This window comes from Numida meleagris, chromosome 22 (assembly GCF_002078875.1).
Source record: "Numida meleagris isolate 19003 breed g44 Domestic line chromosome 22, NumMel1.0, whole genome shotgun sequence".
Classification (NCBI taxonomy): Eukaryota; Metazoa; Chordata; class Aves; order Galliformes; family Numididae; genus Numida; species Numida meleagris.
In genome coordinates, this window is record NC_034430.1 from 4,792,732 (window position 1) to 4,809,723 (window position 16,992).

Consider the following 16,992-nt stretch of genomic DNA (forward strand, 5'->3'; position numbering starts at 1 on the left):
TTTGTATTGACAAACTGCACTGAGAGAGGCAGATGCCAGGTGCTGCAGAAATGCAAAGTACTGGAGTCTGGCCTTGTTAATGAGTTATGTGCCTAGCTTAGCTTCAGTCCCCCGTGGATTATAGGGCTGTCATAACTCTCGCTGATGTAATAAACATGATACAAAAAGAGTCCCCGGGTAGTAAATATGATTAACCATTTTAGTTTCACAAAGGTGTGAGCTTCATCCTGCAGAGGCAAGTTTCACTAAGCATTTTTTGCACCAAAGTAGGTCAATTTAATTGTAATTGGCTTTAATGAGCCTTACTCTGCAGTTCTTTACCTGTAGCTGGTTGGCACTCAGAAGTGCAAATGCCATCACTGCCTTTTAAAAAAGCAATGAGAAATCAAAGAGGCAATTTCTAGTCTCATTCAGTTCAACTCGACAGGCATGGTGATGCATAAGCAGGGTAAACAAGGCAGGGTCCATGATTAGAGCCAGCCCACGTGTAGGCAGCGCTCACCAGCAGGTCTGCTTGCTGGCCGGAGGATGAAGGTGAAACTTTGCTTTTGGTTTCACAGCAGTTCCCTTGCAAACCATCCGCAGTTTCATTTTGGTGTGGGTGAGTGGGGGTTATTCCATTAGAGCTGCAAAGACGTATCCAAGTTTGTATGAGTGAATTTGTCTTTGTGCCTCAAAAGACATTCCGGTAAAGTAGCAATGAAGAGAGGAAAGCACTAAGGAGAATTTGTCATTTAGGCTGTCCCCAACACGTATTTATGTACTAGTTTCCCTCGAGAGAGAGAAAGAAAGAGAGGAAAAAAACTCTCATATATCCAGAAATTGTGCATCATGGCAGTTGATCTTTATCTTTGGGATGGAGTGCTCACAGGTAGTGCTTTGGGGAAGGAAAAATTGATGGAGGGAGGCTTTAAGTATTCACCTGGTGGATGTGGGATGGAGCTTCTGCCTGAGCAGTGCAGCGGTGGAATCAGGGCAGTGCCTTAGGAATATGGCCCGGCAGATGTTTGCCTTGTGTTTAACCTGTGCCTTCAGCAGGTTGTGGATGACCCCAAGCTGTGTGGTGCAGTCAGTGCTCCCGAGGGGCGGGATGCCATCCAGAGAGACCTAACAGGCTGAGCAGTGGGCCCAGGTGAACTCCTGAGGTTCAACAAATCCAAGTGCTAGGTCTGCACCTAGCAGAGTGCACTCACCACTGAGTCGTGGCAACCCCAGCAGGCTGGGGGATGTAAGGATTAGGCACAGCTTTAAATACAGGAGATTGTGTCTGGAGTCTGAGTTCATGCAGGGAGGACGAACAATGCACCTGTAGATTCTACCTTTATGTGTTCACCAGGACCAAGAATTCCTGGGGAAGAACAAATTCAGTGGAAAGAGTCCTATATGATCCGTTTTGGTGGAGATGATGTTGAATTTGTATTCTGCACCATTTGACATGTACTTTTGTCTTCTCTTTCACCAGCCCAGAACTGCAGTCACATTTTGCACGGCCCAAATGGGACAATACAGAGTCCAGGCTTTCCATATGGATATCCAAATTATGCAAACTGCACGTGGACAATTACTGCTGAGGAGCAGAACAGGATACAGCTTGTTTTCCAGTCCTTCGCGTTAGAGGAAGATTTCGATGTATTATCTATCTACGATGGACTGCCTCAGCAGGGGAACCTGAGAACAAGGTATATTGTCTATAACAGAGATGTTTATAAACATGTTCCTATTTCTGCCAGTAGGATTAATGCATCCAGGTTGCAGCTATGTGCTGCAATAAACTGGGGTTCTTCATGAGCAGTTCTTACAGCTCTTTTGCTTTCTTATCTCTGATAAAGTTTGATATGTTTCTCTGAATGCCTGACAGTAATGATTTATCAAAAGTCATTCTAGATATCCAGAGAAGTTAATTAGAAAATGGAGCAAGAGAGAAGCAAGGCTAATGTGCAGAGGAGCTTCCTTCAATCCAAAGGAGATTCTCTGAGTGGGTGGATGGATAATGGGTTTCAGTTTATATCTCTGCCAAATGCTGTGCGAGTAATTTGGGTAATTCCCAACGTTGTGGCTGGCCCATCAGCTGGACTGGGATGGTGTTCTCTCACTTCTGACTAAACTGATGGATCTTTAGGGGTGAGGAGTTATCAAGTAAGATAGTTTAGTGTGAAGACTCTCCGTGGAGTTTGATTTCTAAGACTTCAGAGTACCATCCTGAAATTAATAAAAAGTTAATGAGAGGCTGATTATGGAAAATAATGCATTACTGTATAGCAGCTGTTAAACGGTATGCCAGTTTTCTGCTTTTGGAGGAGTAATGACTCCTAGATGAGAGACATAGACAAAATCTCCTTGGTGGCGTGTGACATGACTGTTGTTGTCTGATGTGGTGTTTAATTGCTGCTGATATCTGATAGTAATGTGCTCAGAAAAGGAACAATGGCAGCATCCAGTGTTAGAATCCCCAGTTAGGATGCTGGACATGGACAGTTCTGGAAGTTTTACTTCAAACTATTTTAGTATGGGTCCTTTGACCTCAGTATCTTCTCCAACACTGCTGTAAAATCTGAGTTAGAAACACTGGTGAAAATCAGCTCTTTATGTAGATTATTTCAGTTATGTAAATAAGTCTGATCCTCATCTTGCAACTGTTCTTGAGAATCATCCTAATTATGGGACCTCATCACTTAAGCTGAAGGTAAGGTAGTGCTTTGCTTCAGATATTATGTAAAGGATGCCTGCATCTACTGTATAATTCTGCTGATGAAACTTTACGTGCATCTCTTGCCCTGAGAAGCCTCCAGCGAATGGCTCTGCTCATCAGCAGCACTGGCTGTTTCCTTTTGCCCTCTGCATGTCAGTGGGTGGTTCTGCTGAAGAAGCAGAATCCATGAATGAAATGAATTCAGAAGTAGGGTCATGGTAGAGTAAACCAGTAGGACACTGTAGAATAATAGTGTCCGGCTATTCCTTTGAGCTACTCTTAAGAATGATATGGTTACACACAGAAGTACCAGCAAGGGCGTTGTAATACAGTCCATTGGTACCACAAAACTCAGAGGTGCAGCTTGGCTGCTGCCCTTGTAACTTGGGTCTTGCATTTTTGGGGAAGGTGCAGGAGACGAATCCTGTCTTTCCTCTGTATCACTGACGAATGTTTAGCACAACTTAAAGCATATGCAGGTTGCAGGATGAAACCAGGAGCACAAAGCAACGTGAGAGTGTTTAATCTGTAATGAGTAGATGATACATTCAGGTGGTGGTGTGCCACGGAGGAAAGTAAAATAAACAGAAAATGGTATTGTGGAAGTTTTCTGGAGAACTGAAAGCACTTACAGAGGACTTACAGAAGTAAATGAGACATGGACTCATACGTGATGGATGCTTGTGTTCTTCTCCTGGACATCTCTAGACTAGTGATTGCAAAACTTGAACTTGCTCCTCTGTGCTGTTTGCTGTCTAATCTCTTTGTTCGGCTCATATTTTTTCATACATCCATCTTACTTCATTAAGCTCTGATGCTGTTGCCCAGCATTGGACTTTTTTCTTCTTTCTTCATTTTTTCCCCCCCTTTGGCTATCAATTTTGTTTTTTTTTTTTTTCTTGGACTGCTTTCCAAATGTACTCTATTCATCATTGAAGTGCAGCACCTGAAGATGGATGACCACATGTCATTCATCAAAGCTGGTGCTACCAGGAGGTGAGCCATAATAAGCTGTAAGCAAGCATACAAAAGGGAAAGAAAAGCTGTTTCTATAGAGAAGGTAACTGCTTTGTTCGCTGTTGTTCAAGGCCTATCAACAAAACAGTTAACAAAGACAGGAACCATGCCTCCCCGCTTCTCCCACTCAAGCTTGTATTGTTGAGCATTGCTGATTTGTTTCAGTAGGTCTTGACTGGGAGGACTGAATGATCTTGGTATAAATGAGTGGCTTACGTGTTGATGTGCTGAGGGATGGAAGATGCTAAAATTTTCTCAAAACCCTGGTTTCCATATAAGGCATATATTGCTAAGAGTCCCCCTAGCCTGATGTCTCAGTGTCATGCCTGTGCCTTCTGCCTGTGCCTTCCTAAGGAAGGGTTAATAACTGCATTCATCCTGTGATGGCAAACACCCTCTTGTCTTGCAACTTAATGTGGTGTGAAAGTTCCCTAATAGAATAAGAGCAGACTTAATCCAATGAGACATTTGCTAATAAACTGCTTTACTGTATATTAGGGAATTTGCACTGCGTGTTTGTGATGAGTATGTGAATATTAAATGTGTTTCAGTGTCTTAATTTAGACGTGCGGGGATCTTGCCATCTCTCGCTATGACTTCGCCGTGTTTGATAAAATCAGAGCTTGCTTCAGAGCCCTTGCTTCTTCAGCCTCTTAGATGATTCTGCATTTTCCCCACACCATGCATTGGCTTTCAACATTGAAAGCGCCACGAGCAGGGGCTGCTGTAGCAGAATCTTCTTTGCATCCAGAGAACAGGGACGGCTGCAGATTCTTCTCTTCTTGGCTTGCATAGGAGAGCTGTGTTCTCAACTGTTAGATGAGATTTCTAACTTCTCTTCGGGGCCGTGCATGGCTTTCCTTCTCCTGAGCTGCACACACTCACCAGACCAAGCTGTCCCAAACGCCCATCCTTCGAGTCCCTGAACTGCCACGCGAGGTCGGATCTGAAAACTGCAGTTGCTCGAGAATACTTTGTGCAAATTCCCATTGTGCTTCGCTGATTGTCATTGTGCAGGGGATGCTCCAATCAGGTTCCTTTCCTGATTGCTTTCCCACCGCGCTGGGCTTAGCAGCTCAGCAGAGACCTGACTGAAATTTGAATATTTGGAGTTATTTTTGGATCTAAGATTGCTGTGGGATTTGGGAGCCGCTTTGCACCTTTTCATATCTGACTGTGGTTACGTGACATAACCAGACAGTAGCTGACAAGAAAGAAAAATGTAGCCAAGGAAAGCCACGTGCCATCTTCAAACGTTTTCATCTGATGCTGATAATTTCTAGGGTGGTCTTTATGTAAGAATCTTAAATTAGTTGCTAATTTAGCGCGGGCCTGAAACTTCAAGTAATTAAGGTAATGGGAATGTATGTTTACAGTGTATTTGGTAAGTCAGTGGTTTCACATGCACAGTCCTGCTTTTCTGATGGAAGCTATGGAATTTACACTCAGAACAGGATTGACCACTGGAGAAAATCACACTTGTGCTCTTCCTTCCAAAAACTCTTAAAAATTGCTCAGGAAAGGCAAGGGGATAGAACGTACAATGGGTTCTTGAGAGGAGGATTGTCATCAATATGCAGTTAAAATAACATCTCCTTGGCCATATCTAATTGACTGAAAGATAAAATATTTTGTTTGATCTTAAAATTGTCAGATAGCACTGATAAGAGGCGGATTATCCACCAGCGTGACCTATTTGCAGATCCAACAAATACCTGTTTCTCATTGATAATCTCTTCACTACTCTTAGAAAAATCGGACTGGGTGAGCTGTACTTAATTAACAATCAGGAGGACAAAGCTTTTGATCTTAAATACAATGAGAAGGGAGGAGGAGACAAAGGGAGTAGTGCGAGCACATTCCCCACCACGTGCCAAGTGCCCATGTACAGCACTGTGGCTCCAGGTGCTGCCCGCACTGGCGTGGGGTTTGCTGGAGCTCAGGGCAGCAAACGAATTCCTGGAGATGCAGCATTTGCTTTTCCAGCAGCACAAAACCGGGCGTTAGGGTTTCGTGTTGAGTCACCTTTGGTCCCGTGCCATCGTCCTTTGTCGTTAGCTCATGTCCACGAGGGGAGTGCGGTTCTTTACTAAGGGCAAAGAGAAGTGGAATAAAGAGGGGCAGCTGAATCCTTCTGTCATCCTTAGTCAGCTCCAGGATCCCATCTCCCTCTTCCCTTCAGCAGACTCTTTTTGTCACTTCCTATTAACTCCCTGGGGAGAGCGAACTCGGAGCACTTAGGTTCTCGTAGTGCACCCCGTGCTCCGTGTTCTCCTGATGCTGTGGGGCCTTTCACTGGGGGCCCGTCGCATTGCTCTGGGGAAGCACTGAACGTTTGAACGTTGTGAGATAATTGGTGGAATGAAATCTGAAAGTTTTGGAGAGCTAATGGGGTTAATGCAACAGCATTTAGGGCTGTGCGTGTTTTCTGCATTTATTAGGGCAGCATTTATTGTGATGGGTGATAAAAGCTGACAGTGGAATCGGGGCAGGAGGATTTTTGGACTGGAATTTTCTCCACACGTGGCTGTTCCCTGCTGCGTGTTCAGTGCAGGGGCTTTCTGTGGCTGAGCCTTAAAGCATCATTGTTATCCGAACCACGATTGGTTTGTTTTCCCACTAAACTGCTGATTAACCATGTATATGGGTTAAAATTCTACTAGAAAACCTTGACAATGACTCTCGCTTCATATTAAGGTAATCTGAGTGTAGAAGGGTTTTCTATAATTAGGTAACATCTAATAGATTTAGTTAAGACTCCGCCTACCACCAATATTTCCCCACTAGAGCATGTCCCTTAGTGCAGCATCTAAACATTTCTTGAGCACAAGAACTCCAGGCTGGGTTTTAATAGCATTTAGACGACAGAAGCAGAGCATTGTGAGGTCTAAGTGTGATCTTACTCATGATCACTGTAGATCCTACAGTGCCCAAAACTAGTGCTCCAAGTAAAACACATCAGCGAGGTGAGAGCTGTAATGGCTCTCCTGGGATCGCTCCTTTTCCTTATCAAAGGTGCTTAGTAATAACTACAATAGGTGCTGCTGTTTTGCTACTGAGTGTCCTATACAGGGAAAGTTCATCATCTTTTTATGTACATGGTGTTCGAAACGATATGGTCACGGACGTTTGCAGTCCATACAAGGCATTGATTTAGACATGGAGTTTTAATTCTTTTAGCAGGAGTGGCAATTTACAGAGGCAGTGGGCAAGCTTCTGGGGTCAGAGCAAGGGAGATGAGGAGTTTGCCTTCAGCACTGCAGGGAGGGAAATTGAACCCACCCACAAACCTTGCCTGGTGCTTCTCATCTCCTCATCAGTGCTTTGAGGCCTCGTGTATTGTAGGGGAGGGCAGACAGCAGCACGGGGAGGCTCAGTGAGCTGCCTTAGGCAGCACAGTGTGCCATCAGCTATTGGTTATTGGTTATTTCCATCTGTAAAATGGCACAGCTTTGTTTGTGGAAGTTGCAGTTGTGGAATGCTTAAAAGCCCCCTCGGAGGGCCGCTTTGCTGGGGTGAGGAAAGACTCAAAGTACAAAACAAACCATACAGCTGTGCCTTCCAGTGCCTTCCTCCTGAAGGGAGGCTTTTTTGGATGCAGCGAGTCTCTGGGTCAAGGAATTATTTTATTTCACTTCTAATGTCTGACCTTGAGAGCTTCTCAGGCAAAGCATCTCTCCAGTCAATGTGTATTTCTCTTTTATCAAAATTAATGAAAGACTACAGGAGATGATACAATCTTACTAGATCATTGAAGATACAATGAAATTGTGGAGTGCTATTACTTGCAGACTCAAATAGAAAATTGACAAATCTGCAGTGCCCATTGACTCTAATTCATTACGCTCCCGTTGGGCAGCAGAGGGTGGCCCGACTCCCTTCACACTCCTTGGGATTGTGTTTTGGTGTGCTACAAGACTGCTGACGTCTGGTCCTTTTTCTTAGAGAGTGTAATTGTCTCTTTGCAAACTCATAACCGTTGAGAAAACATAAAGGCTTCTGCTGTCCAAAGGTGCAGTAATTGGCCTGACATCTTCAGTTACTTTATAATACACAGTCCTGGAGCTGGTTAGTGCTGCTGTGGTGAAATTAAGGGTTTGGGAGGGAGAGAAATATTTCCATTGGAACTGTTTGGTAGCTGTTGTCACCAATTCACGTGGAAACTGAAGTGTGAAATGCTGTTGTCTTAGCATTTCTTACATAGATTTTTTTTGTCATTGGAATTGGGACCTTAAGCTGTGCAAGTGTGCGGCATGACAGCCTCGCGCTGGAGTTTTTCGCAGTCCATGTGTTTGTAGCAGAGGAGGAGTGTGGAAACAGAAGTGGCTGATGCAAAGTGAAAGCTGTGATGCTGCCGGGACCGAGGCTCTTCGCCTCCAGCACATCGAGCGTTACTGCAGCTGGGATCTCCTGCTAAACGCCAGCACTTACCTGCATTGCTCATCTCATCTCTGCTTGATACTCAGCATTCACAGAAGGTGCAAGTGAGCAGAGAACTAGGTATGATGTGAATCGATCCTGTAGTCTTTTTAGATAAATCTTCATCATCAGAAACCTTTTTTCGTTTCAGGCTGTTTTCATCACACAGCACATCTGAAGATCAGATTTCTTATTAACCTCTTTTGTTTGTTTTCACTACATTGGTTATGAAGGCCAGCTTTTATCGCTTATTTGTGCAATTTGGATGCTTCCCTTTAACTTGGGTTCATAGAAAGCAAATTTCTACTGTTTCCTTCTTTCCTACTGCGGTTAAATTTCATTACTGTGTACAATTACGGATTAAATTTTAAGGAGGTGTAGCTGTTCTCTGGTCAGTAGTGAGGCCGCAGTTTGTGGCCATCCCCGGGAGGATCAGAGCTCGCTGCTGAGCTGCTGTCCTGGGGTCACCTGGGCAGAACAGTGCCTGCCTGAAGCTGCCGTTTAATATTCACTTGGGAGAAGTGAAGATTCTCTCTGAAGACCGATGTCTGAAGCAGAGTTTGAACCCTGCTTGTGTATGCGTCAGGAGCTGGAGGGATGCGCCGGGTTGGCAGCTGAGACCTGGAGTCACTCTGCATGTCAGCTTCGGCTCTTCACAGCTGTGTGGCTTTGGCTTCTTGAGATTCAAAGGGAGAGAGCAGGAGGAACAGGGCTGCATGGGTGGTAAGTACCGATGCTAACAAAGCCATAATTAAAGTTTTTGCTTGATTATGCCTCCATACGCTCACCCTCCTGGATGCCCAGCGTGTTCTGGGATTATTCACGTGGCTAAACCAGCAGGCTTTCAGCCTTGAGATATGTTCAGCTCCTGCGCCTGGGAAACTTAACGTTCCCTGAGAATGCCTTGGCCTTGTTAGCTGCTGGCACTTAGCAGGAAAAGCCTGCCTCTGCCTCTTGAGGATTTATGATAACAATCCCTCAGTCTCTGTTAAATTTAGAAATGATACTTGAGTACTGCTTGGAAAGAAACCCTGTGTTCACTGTGGAAAAACATGAAGCTCTTCAAGTTGCTGTGTTCCTGGGGCCTCAGCAGCAGCGTGCTGCCCCATCGGGGGGATGCTCATGGTGTGCTCGGTGTGCCACGTACCCAGACACAGCTACTGGTGGAAGGAGGACCCACCTGAGAGCAGAGCGACTCCCACACCAGCAAATATTCACCGAGAAAACCCATAAGGGCAGGTGATGTCCTCCTTGCTCAGACCTGTGCTGTACACAAGCATTTGTTCTGGGTTGCTTTGCTCTGTTGGTCCTGCAGGAGCCTTTTTGAATCGTTGATGGGGATCTTTTTGGGAAATAAAATAACTGCCTGGGGTTGAAAATGATTTTCTCTTTTTAAAATGTATTTGTACCAATGCCCAAAAGGAAAGAATATTCTCTTGACGTTATTGATTGCGGAGTGTATGTTCTTTTGGCTAGAAACATAATTTACTATTGCATCTTCTTGGCTAGGTGGAACTGATCGTCAAATTCTTTTCAAAGTGACATTTTGCTGCTCCAGAAAGAGAACAGCCACACTCACAGATGCTTGGGCAAAGACCTTTTGTGTTGGATGGACAAGAAATGAAAATGAAGCAAAGCACCCACTCGCTTCATTAATTACACTCCAGTTACAGTGTTGTTCTTTTAGTGGTGTCTGCAGTTGTTGCAGTGTAACCCAGAGCCTCTTTACTGAATCTCCTGGCTTGGACTGCTGCTGAATGTGAGGGCTGGAGCTCAGAAGGAACCTGGGGTCAGCAGGATTGCCTACACTGTGGCTGGCTTCACTGAGAGCATGGCTTGGGACTGTGCCTTGCACTGCTGTGATCTCCGCAGCTGTTCTCCAGGGGAACAGGTTCAGGGTCAGAAAGCAGCCTGAGAATTTTTATATTCATTCCCCCTTTCCCACACTTAAAGCTGTTTTGAGCATCTGTATCTGTTTGAAGTCCTTATTCTTTAAGGCACTTTTTTTTTTTTTTTCCCCACAGCATGCAGCTGAAAAACTACTGGTGTGAATATTGGGATACTTCCAGCAGGCCCAGTATGCTCATACTTGTTTTTCACCAGTTGCATCACATGCAGCAGTGAGTCCCCCAGCGATTTGCATGGGGTTCTGAGAACTTATTTTTCCCATTTACAGGATTTCACACCTCTAATGACTTTTTTCTGAAGGAAGTCATAAATAACCCAAATCTGCCAACTTTTGAGTTGACACTGCTGAGCCTTACTTGGTTTATGGCCAATCTTGTCGCTGTTTACTCAGAATATCAGCTCTGATTTGCCGAGAGGTTACTGAAATTTGATGAACCTTTCTGATAATTTGTGTTTTTCTTCTGAGTTTGTAATAACAAGACCAGAGATATGGCTGCCAAAGTTTGCTTGTTTCTCCGTTATCTGAGGAAGTAAAGGCAAAATGTGCGTGGAAGGGATGTGATAGGAAAACTGTGAACTTGGGAATTTTCTACTTTTTTTCCATACAGTGGAAAAATGACATTTATTGAAATTTGATGCTTAGTTTCTGTTCACAGCTTGAGAGCCACGAAGGCCCTATATATTTGAGATGGCTGTGCAGGCTTTAGGCCCTATAAATAACACTTTTCTAGTGGGAATTCACCCAAAACTCATTTTAAATGAGCAGAGAAATCCATCCAGGCTGGAATTTATGAGCCCTGTGACTGTCCCTAGAGACCGTGTTAGTTAATGAAGCCTTTGTCAGTGTCAGAGGTAAGCAAAGGACTCTTGTGGCTTGATGAATTATCCTTGGCTTGGAGAAGGGAAAATGCAGTTGCTTCTTAAGTCATGCTGGCACATGGGGCTTGATTGTATAAAGTTAGATTGAGGGCTGTTTGCAAAGGGTAGGTAAACTTCCTGAAAAACCTGGGCGTAGCATATGTCAGCGGGAGGGAGCTCAAGGGATGCGCTTCTTGCTGTCTCAGGAAGAAAAATACAGCAATGGATTGGATCTGGTTGAGCTTGACTCCAAAAGAAAAGTGACTCGGTTCCAGGCATAAATCATTCTACAGTTTGTAGAACTTGGGTATTATAGGAACACCAAGATGTTCTCCGTCTCTTTCCATTGACTACTTCACCCTGCACCCACCACAGCTGTTTTGAAATAAAACATCTAGTTGTGATGTCTGCAGTGGGGTGGGTTGCTGTGGATAAATTCCCTGATCTCTGGCATCTGTTCTTTTATTCTTCTTGACATAGTCTGTGAAGCAGTCCATGAAGCGGCCCTGAGGAGGATATTTGTTAGTCACCACTGGCTTTAAATGAGGCTCTGTTTCTTGTTTTCCTAAGACTTAAATTTTCAGACATGCACACATTTCTGAAGGTGCTCTTCTGGCAGCAGAATGCTTGCACATTCTTTCCATCAAAATTGAGAAAGTTAAAATTGTTAGTGAAAGATTGTTCATCCTACACCTATTTTTAGAGGAAAGACTGAGCATACAGGTAGTCTCCTTGAAACTAGTGAGTTCCCTCGTACTTCTGTGTTCACATCAGCCAACTGTCTAACTAAATGCTAAAGACACGAAATTCAATTCCAAGTCAATGGGAAACTATTGGGCTTTTCCTCTTGGCACCAGTTGGTGATGGATCAGCCTCGTACATGGTGAATGCACCTGTCCATTGCCTACCTCTGTCAGTGCCTGGTGAGTGGGAGCTCGGTGCTGGAGGACTCGCTCCAATTCCAGGCTTGGTTTTCCAAAAAGCACCTTGTGCTCTGGGGTGCTTCCTTAAGGCAGTCCCTTACACCCAACTTCACTTGAAAATTGTCCTGGGATAGCAAGGGGGGGTCAGACCAGCCCTTACCTTGTTTTGACTGTATATGATGAAGAGAGTGGTTCATTTGATGGGAAATTTCTTTAATGGGTGCCTTTAAATTACATACAGGAAAAAATCACTGGAGTATGGTGTAGTGTAATTTAATGCTGGTTTAAACGATGCAATCCGATGCATTTTCATTAGATGTTCTGAGACACTTCTCCAGCATTTATGCTTTGAAGGCTGCTAGATTGCCAGCTGCAATAACTATTTTGATTGCAGTCTGAGCTGATGGTGGGCATCCTACCAGAAAAATAATGCGCTCTGTTTTAATTATGGCACCTGCATTCCAAAATGGGAGCTTGCGTCACGCTCTGTGGTACTGCTGTACTTGATACAGTGGAGCAGGATAATATGCAACAGGTGGAGGTGTGCACACGTGCAGAGGAGTTTGGTGCAGCAATCTATTGTGTGGTGGTGCAAGGGCGAGCTTAGCAAGTGGTGCTTCTGGCACTGCTTTAGTTTGATTCCCCACAATAGGAGCAGAATGAAGCCAATGGAAAACACACTGAAAATCTCACACAATCAGTGTTGGCCCCAAGCAACTTAAGGGGATAATCACTCAATAATCCATTTGGCCAGAGGTACAGAAGGAATGGGAGATAATTTGTGCTGTTATTACTGCCCTCAACTTCTTGTTACAGCCCTTAATGAAAATGAGGAACAGTGTTTGCTGCTTTTCTCTCTCTTGTTATTGTACACATCTTTTTTATTGCTACGCTAAATAACAGTGATGTCAGAATGACTGTTTCATGTGTGAGGCCATTTGGGAATGATTTCATATTGTCTGCAGACACGTTGATGCCCATGCCTTGAATTTGCCTGGGCTGCAGTTTTAGGCAGGAGGTGTATGTTAGTCGAGGGGTAAAGAGGAAAGTCGTAGCTTCTCTGTTGACTGCAGCTGCTTCTAGTGGAGCGCGTGTGGAATTTCATTGCATTTCTCATGTGGGCTGTCAGTGTAGAAGGTATGAAAATTAGCTGTAGGAAGGATAGGAGTTGCTGCATAGATACTTCACGGAGGCAGAGTTTCCTGCTTCTTCCTAAGTGTAGCTTCATGGGGACATTTCTCATCTCTTGTGTGAGGGGCAGGATGGCATTGGTTGCCCACTGAACTGCTTCCTGCTGCTCTTCCAGGGGTACCTGGTACAAAGGAATGCAGGAAGCTCAGGACATGGACAGGTGGTTGGGTTGCGCTGTTCATCTTCAGAGTTTCTGGAAGCCCAGGGTGCCCATGGAAACATGTCTTCAGTCAGTGTGGAATCTGTAGAAAGACTGAGGCCAAATTTCTGCTGGAGTGTCATGCCCTTGTGCACAGACCATTCTTCCCTTTCAGCACCCTGTAAATACAAAGCATGAATATCTGCTTAAGGGCGATTTTGTTTCAGGTGGTACTTAATTCCCATCGTCTCCTCTGGGACATGTGCACTTGCTTACAGGTAAGCAGACATGTAAATGTTACCCTGAATTAAAATCAACATCTGCAGAGTGGAGTTGTCTTGGTGCATGTTGTGAGCAGAATCCGTGATGCAAAAACCTTCACTCAGAGAGGACAGATCTGCTCGAAATAAAAAGCACAGACCTCTGGTAACTGATTCCTGGGTAACGACGAAGCGGTGTGTGGTGGTTAGCTGGGAAGAAAAACCAACAGGTTATATTTTCTGTTCTGTGTTTTTACTAAAACTGATCTTTGTGTTTCTTGGAATTTTTTGGGAACGTCAGGGTCTCAATAAGACATTTCAGCTGATCTGCAGAGTAAAACTGTGGCACTCTTCTTTAATTCTGTACACGGCAAAACTGAATCCTCAGAAAAAATTGGAAGCCTCAAATCTGTAATAAACAACAGCAGTTGTTCTTTCAACTTGCACAGACAATGGGTTTTATGCTGGGAGCTGGGAAGTACTTCTTTGCTGACATCAAATCATCTGCCATCATTGGCAACTGCATCAATTTTGCCAGCAACTGAAAATTTTTTGCTTTAATAAGGTTCCAAAGGCAGAGCATGTCAGCTTTCATTAGTCAGTTCAATCTGTTTGACATAAATATTGGAGTTCACTGAGTTGGGGGTGGAGTGAGAACAGTGATGGGGTTCACTTACTGTCTCTGTAAGTTGGCTGGTGGCAGCTTGAAGGAGAATCTGCTGGGCTGGGACTGGCTGTGCTGGCCCCAGTACTAAGGGTTGGTCAATGGAGCTGTAATACAGGAGGTGAATGGAATGTAAGTTTGGAGGTGTACTTCCTAAGGCATCAGTTGTCCATGTTGCAAGCATCTTTCTCACGGAAAAGGAGAAAAGATCTAGCTGCTGTATAAAAGCTGTGGGATGAGCGTCTGTGTGTGTAAGAAGGATTAGATTTTCTCTTACAGTCGCACGTTTATACCTTATGTAAATCTATTATGTAAATCACCTTAGCCAAGTGTGGGGAAATGGATTATAAGTTATAAAACTGTGATTGTTTGTAAGAATTGTACATTCGTTCTTGTGCTGTGTCAATATAGTAAGAGGGATTTGGTGTCTGCCATCTAATAAGGCATTACAAATAAAACATTACAAAAGAAATTTTTGTAATAAAATTAACTGTTGCCATTTAGCTCTGAGTCTGCAAGGAGGGGAGCAGAGACACACAGACTTAAGAAGTGGCATTTCTGCAGCGTTATGCTGGAAGTACACGAGTAGTTACTCTGGAAGGCCAGGAGGGGGAACAATGCAGGATGGGTTTTCCCAGTGTTTGTTGGACAGCTCTGTAATTGACTCAACCTTTGCACATCCCTTCCAAAGGATCTGTTCCCCATTCTCTTCCTGGCTCTGGGGATCTCGCAGCCCTTTCAGGCTGTGCTGTGTTGGCCAGTTGCTTGTTGCTTTGAGGGCAGGTGAAGGGCAGTGCTGGTGAGCGTAACCTTCCTTTTGATTTCTTCCAGGTTAACAGGTTTCCAGCTGCCTGCTCCTATTGTGAGCACGGGGGTCGTGCTGTCCTTGTGGCTTGTGAGTGACTACGCAGTCAGTGCTCAAGGCTTCCAGGCAAACTACGAAGGTAAGTGCCCAGTGCATACCTGTCTGGAATTGTGTGTGCGTCGTCTCACGGCAGGATGGGAAGCTGAAGTTTGGAGTTTATACCACAAGATGTGTTTACTCACACACACATACATACCCATGTGCAGAGGCGTAATCTAGGACAAAACACCTGATTCAAATGCAATCTGATATATTTCTTTTCTAGAATTCAAATCCCTGACCCCTTACAAGGATGGGTAAATGTATTTTCCTCCTCAGCATCTGTGCTTAAGATCTTTGTCCAGCAGCAATGCCAGGGTGACTGAGGCAGGAGGGTAATGCGGAATTTGACAGTGGGGCCCTCAAGGCTGCAGCAAGCACAGCACCTGCTGCAGCCACTGGGATTTACAGCTGAGCTCGTGGGGAGTGCAGAGGAATGCAGAGGATGCTCAGAGGTTACAGCATTTTTCTTTCCATTCTCTTTTGGTCATGTTTCTCTTCCCTGCACCTTCCTCTCTCTTCCACCTCCCTCGGTGGCAGTCAGCAAATACCTGAAGGAGCTGCTTGTCCTCAGAGGCAGATCATGGCTGTGTGAGCTGGGGCTGCTGCGTAAAGGACAGGTTAACCATGTTTAAATTGGAGTTACATTTACGTTAATTACTGAACCTTGAATATTGTCTCTGTCCCTGTAAATGTTTTTCTTTGGAGTCTTAAGTTCTCAGCCTTAATGGTAATTTTTGGTAATGAGTCCTACTGGCCAATTACCCAATACATTAAACCGAGCAGATGCCTTCATTTAGATGATGATTTGGTCTCTCAGTGTTTTCTGCACTTGACAATAGTTCAGGTTCAGGAGTATTTCGTTGAAATACTCTCTAATTTCTGTTTAAACACCGTGCTCTGCCTTGAGGCAGCGGAGGCTTTGTGGAGAATGGAGGGGTTTTATTACTCCCAGTGGTCGGTTTTCAGCAGGTGCTCGGAGCGGCCTGGCACTGCTGCGTGCTGCTCATCTGGCTTTGAGAGCAGGCTCTGGTTGTTCACAGGGAAGAAGTAGAAAAGTGGATCCTGTCCCATTCACAGGACCACTCGTTACACTTGATAAACATGACAGCTCATGGCTCCCAGATTTTGGTGACAGAGGACAGAACTGTTTTTGGACTTTCTTGACTTTGAGAATTCATTTTTTTGCTGTTTAGTTGCACACCTATTTGCATTACTCCCCTACCTCTTGCTGTGTTAGCCCGGTTCCTCCAGTCACTCCTTGCCCAGGCAGTCCCAGCCATGCTTCTGTGCCACGACTTGGTTTTGCATAAGAAGTCCTGCAGATAAAATGTGTGTAAGTCCCATTTATGTGAAGCTGTGTTCTCCTTTCTTCTCTTTGGTACCTTCGTGCCTGGTCACTGCTTGTGACCTTGCTGCAGCAGGTGTTCTTGCACGCAGCTTGCTCCAGGGCTGCCCTTCAGTCGCACGTTGTAAATTACCTGAAGTTTGCTAAGGAGGCTTTAAAGCTGATAACAGAGTGCATTTCAGGGGGAAAAATAATGGTTTTTAAAACTTAACTGAACTACTGAGTGACACAGAGCAGATGGGGGCTCACTAAAAGCATAGCATTGCGCCTTCATTGTACCAACAAGGTACTTGCTATTTAGATTTTTGTTAGCTCACAGCAAAGGAGGAGATAAGCGAGCTTTTGATCAAAGGTACATGCTCTGCTGTAGTGCTGTTTCAGACTCGTTGAATAGTTTGTGATTCGATAATTCATGCTTAAAGACAGAACAATGCATCAGAGTCCTTTTGGTAAGTGGCTCCTTTATGATCTGCTATCAAAGCACGCTCATTATTTGCATCCTCCCTGTAAGCAATCACTGGGAAATGCAGGAAATGAAGTGCAGTTTTAAAATGGTAACAAAAGGGAACCCCTTTTTTAAAGGAAGGCAGGAAGGAAATACATATATGGGCACATCAAAGTGATAGAAAAACATTGCACTTAAGCTGATGTCTGCTCTACCCCGGGCTTCTG

General features: G+C 44.5%; 1 protein-coding gene across 7 annotated transcripts in view; it reads left to right on the forward strand.

The window, feature by feature from the left end:
• The window catches only part of CSMD2 (CUB and Sushi multiple domains 2), a 276,129-nt gene that overhangs the window by 49,191 nt on the left and 209,946 nt on the right, over positions 1 to 16,992 (forward strand). For all 7 annotated transcript variants that reach the window (XR_002432467.1, XR_002432468.1, XR_002432469.1 and 4 more), the window contains exons 3-4: positions 1,463 to 1,679; positions 14,900 to 15,012. Coding sequence is in view for 3 of the 7 variants with exons in the window: in XM_021375375.1 (XP_021231050.1) it covers positions 1,463 to 1,679; positions 14,900 to 15,012 (330 nt within the window). In the remaining 4 variants the exon portion in view is untranslated. The remainder of the gene's footprint in view (positions 1 to 1,462; positions 1,680 to 14,899; positions 15,013 to 16,992) is intronic.